The 11,038-nt window shown below is 37.8% G+C and overlaps 1 protein-coding gene across 1 annotated transcript; it reads left to right on the top strand.

Annotated features, from left to right (window-relative positions):
• Positions 6,098-9,935, top strand: LOC105172728 (4-coumarate--CoA ligase-like 6). Its single transcript, XM_011094284.2, has 6 exons — positions 6,098-7,586; positions 7,724-7,913; positions 8,388-8,533; positions 8,655-8,722; positions 9,317-9,419; positions 9,542-9,935. The coding sequence occupies exons 1-6, from the start codon at positions 6,471-6,473 to the stop codon at positions 9,653-9,655; spliced, it is 1,737 nt and encodes a 578-aa protein (XP_011092586.1). The 5' UTR covers positions 6,098-6,470; the 3' UTR covers positions 9,656-9,935.

Below are 11,038 nucleotides of genomic sequence, written 5' to 3' on the forward strand. Positions count from 1 at the left end.
ATTTCTATTGATCACGGTAACTTAGGAAAGAGCATGATCGCAACACATCTGCTGGGTATGGTTCGTCAAGACCCATCTTGTGATATAAAACATGTCCAGCAGATTGTGAAAGATAAATTTGGTTTTGAAGTCCCATATCATAAGGCCTGGTTTGCTTTGAAAGCCGCTAGAGAACAAGTGTACGGCACTTGGGAGAGTTCTGTTCAGAAACTACCCAAATATATGGCGGCATTGCAAAAATGGAATCCTGGAGCCGTTGTGGAGTGGATGCATTTGGAAACAGACAGCCCGGGCAGGTACATGTTGAAATATGTTTTCTGGGCATTTAGACCATGCATTGAGGGATATCGTTATTATCGTGACGTTATAAGCGTGGATGGAACACATTTGTAGACGAAGTACAAACAATAAATGCTGGTAGCAGTAACTTTAGATGCAAATCAGCAGGTGCTGCCGTTAGCGTTTGCACTCGTAGACGAAGAATCACTTGAGTCATGGCGTTGGTTCCTCCAAATGCTTTCCAAACATTTGTTGCCGTCAGAGGATGATCGAGTCTGTTTGATATCAGACAGGCATGCTGGCTTGATCAATGCTATAAATTATGTACCGGCGTGTTCGTAGACAATATGTTATGTGAATTTTGAACACGAGTAATTTGATGATACCAGTTCATGTAATCAGGAACGGTATCAAGACCACCTTGAATAACGGGTCCTTCCAAAACAACGCCCGAAAATTCGAGCGAATAATGGAAGAGATGAAATCATTGAACGAAGAGGCATACAACTGGTTGGGGAGAATTGACAAGGATCAATGGACGTTGGCGCATGATGGTGGTTGGAGAACGGGTATCCTAACCACAAACATGTCTGAGTGCATAAATGGAGTATTAAAAGGTGCGAGACGCTTACCCATTGTGGCTATTATGCAAATAACGTTATCCCGCTCTGTGCAGTATTTCTTGCAGCACTCTACACGGTGTAATCGTATGATCAATGCAAATCAACAATGGGCTGATTTTGCGTTTAAGTTGTTCGAAGCCCGACAGGCAGAGGCAATACGTCACATCGTTCAGAAATTTGACTATAACCAACAATCTGCCTCAGTGGTGACATTAAGCTTGACCGGGCAGGGCTCCCGTACTTATGTCGTCAAATTGAAGCATCGTATGGCAAATTGCAAATGATAATCATATAATTATACACGTAGAACCATTTATATACACGTATGATAATCATCATATAATTATATTACCATTAAATGATAATCATATAATTTTATATAATCAAATGATAATCATATAATTTTATAATCATATACACGTAGAGGCATTTATATAATATATATTTATATATTATACACGTTATATTATATTTATACATATTATATATTTAATAATCATATAGACGTATATATATATATTTATATACACGTACTTTAATTTTCATATTTAATTATTTAATGATATATATTTTATATTTAATTATGCTTTATATTTAGTTATCATACTTTATATTAAATTGAAATATTTATATACACGTATTTTAATTTTCATATTTAATTATTTAATGATATATATTTTATATTTAATTATACTTTATATTTAGTTATCATACTTTATATTAAATTGAATGTAAATTGCTCTTGTGGAAAATAGATAAAATCACATTAAATAAAATGAAAATTTTATTTACATCTCAATTTACATATGCAATATTCCTATGATTTCCGTATGTAATACACAAATCTAATAATGCCCTCCATTGCCACAACGTGGTCGTCTTCTGTTTCTTCGAGGAGGATTGTCATCTCTTTGGCTACCGGGTGTGTGCACATCGGTATTTTCGAATGGAACCGGTGATGCATCATATTGTCTTCGAATTTCCGGGTTCATATTATGTGTAAATATAGAATCAAATGATGGCATGTATGGAGCATTTGGAACATCTCAATTTACATATGCAATATTCCTATGATTTCCGTATGTAATACACAAATCTAATAATGCCCTCCAGTGCCACAACGTGGTCGTCTTCTGTTTCTTCGAAGAGGATTGTCATCTCTTTGGCTACCGGGTGTGTGCACATCGGTGTTTTCGAATGGAACCGGTGATGCATCATATTGTCTTCGAATTTCCAGGTTCATATTATGTGTAAATATAGAATCAAATGATGGCATGTATGGAGCATTTGGAGTGTAAACAGTCGATGGACCTGTTTTCGGATAACAGCTCGACGGACCGGCCTCCGTGCAAACAGTAGATGGCCCGGCCTCGGCATAAACGCTCGACGGACCAGCCTCTTCGAATGCGTTGCCACGAGCTGTTTCAGCCGGTCTAACTCGAACATTTGGATAACGTGAACTAGAAAAGTTCATAATTTCACGCCCGATCGTACGCGCTCTTGCTCGAGTATCTCTTAATGATTGTTGATCATCTCCGGAATTTTCACAATCAATCACTAGCTGCTCCATTCTATTGTACTGGTAAACAAGATAAAATGATCAGTATAATCGACAAGCTAAATTAAAATCATATTAAAAAATATAAGCTGCTTACCACATATTCCCAATCACGGGTGTCAGTTGGTCGATAGCCCGGCGTGTTCGTAGACAATATGTTATGTGAATTTTGAACCCGAGTAATTTGATGATACCAGTTCATGTAGTCAGAAACGGTATCAAGACCACCTTGAATAACGGGTCCTTCCACCCTCAGTGATTGCACATCGTTCCATTTTGCAATATAGTCTGCGTGAAACGTAGCCCAATTCATGTCTTGACGTCCCCGCCTGTCTATTGTGTGTAAACGACGCTCACTGATTAATGGGTTTGGGGGGATGTTTTGCACAAAGCCAAATTGACGGAGAACCCTCTCCGGGTGCTGCATCTCCACGATCGAATAATTGATCAATGGACAGCGTATATGCCACGGTGTGCGCGTTGCATAAAAGGGCAATGAATCAAGATCGAGTGTTATATCATCATACGGAGTCCAAATAAACTACAATACAAAATATAGCGCCAGTCAATATATTTGAACAAATGCATCAGAAATACACTAAACGTAAAAAAAAAATCATAACAACATACCTCATTAAATTGCATACGATCCAAAACATTCCTTATTATACGAAGAGCGTTGTGTGTCGTATGAGTACGGGATATATGATAAGACCACCTAAAATCAAAATTAAGAAAAATAAGTGAAATCAAAATTATTTATAACTGTATAAATAAATAAAAATATTCATACCGTGCAGCATATGGAGGATTAGGCAGAACATTGTCAGGGTCTATAATGGTCGGCATCAGTGTCGAAGATTCACTCGAGGGAATGGGGGTAAGTGTTATGATGCGAGACCATGCCCATATCTGTAATAATTGCATGGCACCGCCAATATTATTTTTCCCTCGTTGTGATGCTGTACATAGCTCCCGGTAGAGATATGCCAACACTGCAGAACCCCAATTTGATACATACTGCTCGTGTATGTTTTTCATATGCCGCAGATATAATAATGACACGGTGTTCCCCGTAGCATCAGGACACAACACTCCACCAAGAATGCACATGGCACATATACGTGCCTCCTGTAAGACAGCCTCAAACGGGCTATCATCATCACTTGTATTTTCTAATAAACGTTCATATAACACTGACAATTTTATTCTGGACCATCTAAATGCATCTTCATTGGGCATGAAACCCAACAATTGATGACAATAATTTTGCCACTGTTGGGTACTACACCTTGTATCTATCCAGGTAATAAGATTACCTTCCACCGGGAGTGCCCACAGGATGGCGATATCTTGTAGTGTTATAGTAGCTTCACCCACCGAAAAATGGAAAGTATGTGTCTCCGGGCGCCATCTCTCTACCAAAGCAGTGATCAAGTGGGTGTCAATTTCAACATGCCCACATTGCAAAACACCAAGAAACCTCATATTTTGGAGTACTTGTAAAACACGAATATGACGTGGTGCTAGTTGTAGGACGCGAAAAAAAGCAATATCACCATGTCGTACTGATAAAGTTGTATCCGGATTTTCGGACACATCTTCTGTTCTATGATTTAATTGCCCGTACAAAACACTGGTATCAATAGGGCCAAAATTCGACATTTTCGCTCTAAATTTTTTTAAAGACAAAGATGTAATAATTGTGCAAAAACAAGAACAAGATGGAGGAGGAATTGTTGAAGGAGGAGGAATTGTTGAAGAAGGAGGAATTGCCGAGCAGATTTGAAAGAAATGTTGAAGGAGCAAATGTGAGAAAATGTTGAAGGAAATGTTGAAGGAGCATGGTGAAGGAGGATTGCAGCTCACACTTAAATAGTGTGAGCTGCAATCAAATGTATTCACGGGCACACTGTAGAAGTGTGCCCGTGAATATGTAACTGAGGCACCGCGCTTGGTAAGCGCGGTGCCTCAGCCTGCAGCCTGCAATTGCAGGCTGCAGGTTTGACTACTTTTTTTTTTTATATTTTAGTGAAGAACCGCTATCCCAGATAGCGGTTCTTCACTGTTTTATTTTTTTTTTTATAATGTATCATGCCACCGCGGTCACTGACCGCGGTGGCAATTAAAATAACATTTTTCTGTGGCACCGCGGTGTGTGACCGCGGTGCCACAGAAATTTTATTTTTTTTTAAAAAAAAAATTGAGGCACCGCGGTCACAGACCGCGATGCCGCTTACTTTATTGAAGCTTCTCAAATGGCTTTACTTTACTAAATTTTCTTTTTTTTTGCATTTTTTAAATAAAATCCCCCACTATGTTGAGCCATACCTAACACTTTGCACACTATGTTTTGTACTTTACTGCAAAATATTTATGATCTTTCGTTTTTTCCCATAAAAAAGATGTAGGCATCTACTCTCTTTTAGGTATGCCCAAATATCTTTGGCTGCTTTTCGTGGCCAATTAGGAATCATATAAAAATCATATCATGTTTATTGTTTCAGTTCATAAACATTGATTTACATTAATAAAAAATATTAAATTATAAGGGTAAAAAAGTAATTTAATATGTATGAGGCATACATTAAGCAAATGCAACTCACCACACCCATATAACCTCCAACACTACTATAAATATCAAAATATTAATTTTTTAAGGGAGATCACTGTTCATTGATTGAGACCTTTTTTCTTGAGAACTGCACCTTTTATGGAAATTGCATTTCACCTGGTGTGCAATTGTGTCGTGGTAAAATTTCCGATTTTATCCTTTAGTAAAAAACCTCGACCACATCAAAGATGGATCACTTTCCAACGGATTAATTGTGGATTTGATTGATGGATCACTTTCGAACAGATTAATTGTGGATTTGATTCCTTCTGTCCACATGAATGATGATTGTATTGATAGGAAATCTGTAAGTAGACTATTATGATCTATTGTGGTGATTGAAATTGAGATTATTTAAATTTTTCTATAAAATAAAAGTAATAATTTGCCAACTTAATTATAAAATCGTAACAGGATCTTTTAAATTAATTATAAATTTATGATTACTAACATTTTTATAAACTCCATAATTAGATATTTCCAACTAAACCAATTATTTGGGATGTGATTCATTATTGTATATGAATTACATAATAAATACATTAGACTCTATATGGTAAGTTCATGTTTAATCCTACCCAACTTTAGAGGCAGCCACAATTCAATTCTGATTATCAATTAATCAAACCAAATTTAATAGAAAATTTGCTTTTATTATTAATTCAATAATTATCGCATCAAATCAAGAAAACTTTAATTATTTATCAAATCAGAACACAAAAATTCAATTCGACATATTGATTTTTTGACTCAATTCAGTATGATAATACGAGATGCACGCCCACTCAATTCGAGGTAGAATTTCATGTAAAATATAAAAAATTTTAACTCGAATTAATTAATAAATTGAAATTAATTATATAATAAATACAATAATGAAAGATTTTGTGAGTATTGAGGAGGAAATAAAATGTAGACCTCCAAAAAGAAAGGAAGAGAAAATAATTTTGTCACTATTGAGGAAAGAAAAATGTAGACCTCCAAAAAGAAAGAAACTAATTTACTTGGAAGAGAAAATAACAAGCATCGCTGTATAGGTTTGGCGCTTTTTATTAGGTTCCGGAAGTATCAAAATCCAGCGTTTTTTCTGCTTCACCAGCTCTCCATCTCCTCCGTCCTCTTCTCGCCGTAGGACAAACTTAGAATTCAGTATCTTTGAACCACAAATTTCTACGAGTATATTGGAGGCCAATTGCTTCTTGTTTGTTTACCCGCAGTCTGGGTCCACGGGTTTGAGGACAGCGATTCAGTTTAAGTGTAGTTAATATGTATTAATGGGGTTGGCAGATTTTGTTCGAAACTTGTCAGTATATAAAGCTGGAGAAGCAATTGAATGGTTCGCTGAATTCTTGTGTTGTGGCTTTTGATTCAGTTTCCAACTCTCTCTTTTGGTCATATGGCGGCGTTCTTGAAAGCCCATGTGAACTGCCAGGGCTCTGAAGTGGAAGAAGAAAATGAAGAGATTAAAGCATCATTCAGTTCGCGAAGCTCTAGATTGTCGTTTCCTTGCTGGTATTCGCCTGAAACAGGAGTTTATCAGAGCAAATACCCACCTGTCAACCTGCCTTGTGAACCTTTTCTTGATGTTGTTTCCTTCATTTTTTCCCAGAAACATGCTGGGGTTCATGCACTTATTGATTCTTCATCCGGGTTCTCAGTTTCTTACTCCCAGCTCTTCACATTGGTGAAATCCGTGGCTTCTGGCCTCCACCATATGGGCGTGAAGCAAGGTGATGTAATCTTGTTTCTGCTGCCAAATTCTGTTTGCTTCCCAATCGTTTTCTTGGGTGCTTTGAGTGTTGGTGCAATTGTGACCCCTATGAATCCTCTGAGTAGTTTGTCAGAGATAAAAAGGCAGGTTCTTGATAGCAATGCAAGTTTAGTATTTTCTGTTCTTGATAGAGTTCATGAATTGTTTGGTGCATTGAGAGGTTGCAGTGTTATTGGGGTGCCAGAAATTTTGAGCTTTGATTCTTTGCCGGATGATTATTCTGTTTTTCATAAGCTCGTTTCTAGCGATCCTCGTATGGCTCCGACGCCTGAAATTATGCAACAGGACACTGCTGCGATTTTGTATTCATCTGGTACTACTGGTCGGGCTAAAGGTGTTATGCTAACACATGGGAACTTTATAGCTATGATGGAGCTTTTTGTGAGATTTGAAGCCTCATTATATGATTATCCTAGCACAGGGCACGTCTACTTGGCTGTTGTGCCGATGTTCCATGTATATGGGCTTTCTCTCTTTGTGATGGGGTTGTTGTCATTGGGAATTACTGTTGTTGCAATGAAAAAGTTTGATGCTGATGAAATGGTAAGAGCTATCGATAGATATGGTGTAACTCATCTCCATGCTGTTCCACCTTTACTGACAGCACTGACCAGGAAAGCCAAGAGAGCTGATGGTAATAGTTTTAGGAGCTTGAAACAGGTTTCTTGTGGAGCAGCTCCATTGAGTGAGAAATCCATAAACGAATTTATTGAGGCACTTCCTCATGTTGATTTCATCCAGGTACTCATTTACTTCGATAAGCAGCTCAAGCTTCTTAGTCAAACCGTTGTTGCTATTCATTGAATATTTTTACTAAATCCTGCATTTTCCTAATTTTATTCAGTGCAAACTAAAAGTAAGCATAAAATTTCGGTCAGGGTTATGGCATGACGGAATCAACTGCTGTAGGAACACGTGGATACAATACCGCTAAGGTTCAAAAATATACTTCAGTAGGGCTTCTGTCTCCAAATGTACAAGCTAAAGTGGTAGACTGGGTCACGGGTTCTCATTTACCTCCAGGATCTGTTGGTGAGCTTTGGTTGCGGACACCTGGAACCATGAAAGGTGATTATATTATCCAATTGCTGAGACTGATATTTATGGTTTAAACGAAAAGGAATTTACTTCCGTTGTTCTTTTCTTGATCCTCGAAATGTTTGAGTTGTGTTCTGTAGCTGGATGCAATATTCACTTTTGGCTCCAAAAAGGGTTTGAATTGTGGAGTGTGTTATATCTAAATCTTAATTTTCGTGTATTATGACGCCAGTGGCCAACTATATAACAGCTACTTTCAAGTTTGAAAATCTAGTATAACTATCATAGCATTTAATCATGGCTCCAACTAACACAGACCACAACTCATGTTAGTCTTACCCTTTCGTTCTCTTGTTCCTGGATGATTATGTTGTGCTTGTGAGATCCACCTAAACTCAGATATATAATGGAAATGCTAAAAATTATTGTTAATTGTTAATGGATTTAGCCAATCTATGAAGGTAAAAACTTGTGGAGTTTAACAGTTTGATCTGGTTATAACAGGATACTTGAATAATATAGAGGCTACTACAGCTGCAATTGACAAAGATGGTTGGCTGCACACTGGAGACATTGTTTATTTTGACCAAGAAGGATACTTATATATAATTGACCGATTGAAGGAGATGATCAAGTACAAGGGCTTCCAGGTATATACTCCATCTAAACCAAATACTTCACACCAGTTAGCTGCACGCTAGTTGATGTATCTGTAAAATTTTCCTGTAGAACAGTTAGAATCAAGTATTCCTCCACTTTGCTTCTTTTCAGATAGCTCCTGCTGATTTAGAGGCAGTATTGATATCCCACCCAGAGGTACTTGATGCAGCAGTAACAGGGTAATGTGCCATTTTGTTTAGTGCTATTCCAATGTTTATGGTCGGAGTATGCACATCTTTCTGATTTTGATTGGTAGCTATGTTTAATTAAACGCAGTTATTTGTCCAATGGAATAGTTCTCTGCTCCCAACAGAGTTTTGCATATGTGAAGTAAGGAAGTACGTCATGTGACCTCCAACAGATTCTATTTTTGTAGAATGTTTAAATTACCTGACCCTTCTCGTGAAAATTTCTGTGGAGTCATGAACTTGTTCATCTACGCCCACCTCTCACATGAAAACTCAGAGTAACCAACTTGATATGTGTTTTCAGACTATAGTATTTACCTGTGACAATGTTTAGTCCAGATATGTGTTTCATGTTATTAAGCTATTGATTTACAAGTCTCTCTTCTTTCTTGATGTGGCTGTAGGATATAATAATTAATATGCAAACTCTGATTGGGTGACTCTAGAATTTAGATGTTTGATTTGGGACCAAAGAAAATTGATACAGCGACTTTGTAGTTCTTGGTTCTGCTGCATAGTTCCTGTCGTTTGCAAAAATACTTCCTAACTGCATCTCATTCACCAATCATATCCCCAATTGATCAGGGCGAAGGATGAAGAAGCCGGGGAGATTCCTGTGGCTTTTGTAGTCCTGAAAGATGGGAGTTCAGTCTCCGGAGCAGCTCTACTGGACTATGTAGCGAAGCAGGTCATTATTCTGACTTAATGAGGTCAACCGTTTATTATTGTCGTGTCAGTGACAAAGAGGGATGTGCACCGACAAATTTCAAAATCCTCATTTAGCTCGCTGACTTATCATTTCAAATGCAGGTTGCACCTTATAAGAAGGTGAGAAAGGTATATTTTCGCACGTCAATCCCAAGATCAGCAGCTGGAAAAATACTTCGCCGGGAGCTGAGGAGCTTATTAGTTTCGAGGCTTTAGGTCTGTCATAAGCAAAGTCAGTGGCAATGCATGACTCTCCAGCAGCTGATGAAGTTGTGGAAGTACTTATAGACTCATCGTCAGAAGCTACACCTTTCTGCAAACCACAACTGACTCTTTAAGCTATATGCTGAACACAGAGGATTCACGCCATGAGCTACCAAACACACAACATCCACAGCAATGAGGATGTGGGTTGGGATTTTCTCTTATTTATTTGTGTTTATATGTTTATCTCTTCTCTACCTATACATAAAAGTGCAGATCCTGTTAGTGTTTATTTCTATTCATGGTGCAAAATATATTTAACCCTTTTATATAAAGTAAATGCGATCTATATCTTTTTTTTTTCGGTAAAGATAAATTTCATTAAGTAAAAGAAGTATAATAGTATAATACATCTTGCTTAATCTAAGCGGTTTCCTCGACAGGCGAAGGAATCCGCCATAAGCGATAAAGCGCACAAGTGCTAATAACAGTAGGTAATTCTACACTAAGAATCCTCTGCTGCACATCTCGAACCATCAGCGCAACCACAGTGTGTGTATATCTATGTACTCCATCAAATCGCCTAATGTTGCGCTCACACCAAATATGGTACACACACGAGGCCAAAAGAGCACGGTAGGCTGTAGAAACATGCTGTTTGCCTTTCCATCTGCGAGCAGCCCATAAGACATCAGTAGCCCAAGCTCAGTTGGGCCAATCAAATGAAGTGTGCGTCGAATCACCATCAAGCAGCCACGTGAATAAGTGAGCGAAAAAAAAGATGATCATGGGTCTCATCAGCACCATCAGAACAAAGTACGCAGGAACTATTAATATGAGCCAACCAAGGCTTATCCATAGTAGAGAGTCTACCAAGGATCGTCAGCCATAATATAAAAGAATGTCTAGGGATTTTGAAGCGGCCCATCAATAGTGAAGACCAGCCTATCTTGGGTCCTTCACCTCGTAGTGAACGAATCATCATAGCAACTTATAGTTGTGTATCTGTTGACTGCCAAAGGATACGATCAACCCCTCCATGGATGGGTGGAAGAGACTGCAAGAGCTGTAAGGAGTGAGTGTCAGTGATAGAGGGCCAACATCATTGCCCATTTAAAAGAAAAACCGCAACCTTGTCCGTCTCCATAGTATTTGTAAGTCGAGGGCCCTGCGAAAATTATTGGATGAGTGGACCAAAATCATGCCAAGGTTCGTGCCATAGCGGTTTAAATCTTTGGCGAAGATTTATGTTTCTAAAATACTAAAATTTATTTTAGAATTAAAATATTAAAATGTCAGATAAATCAAAACTAAGGAGGTTATAAGATATTATCACTATAAATTTTGTAATAAATACAATTAAAAAAAAACTGAAGGAATCTGTTAAAATATTAA

The sequence above is a fragment of the Sesamum indicum genome, linkage group LG10, assembly GCF_000512975.1.
Source record: "Sesamum indicum cultivar Zhongzhi No. 13 linkage group LG10, S_indicum_v1.0, whole genome shotgun sequence".
Classification (NCBI taxonomy): Eukaryota; Viridiplantae; Streptophyta; class Magnoliopsida; order Lamiales; family Pedaliaceae; genus Sesamum; species Sesamum indicum.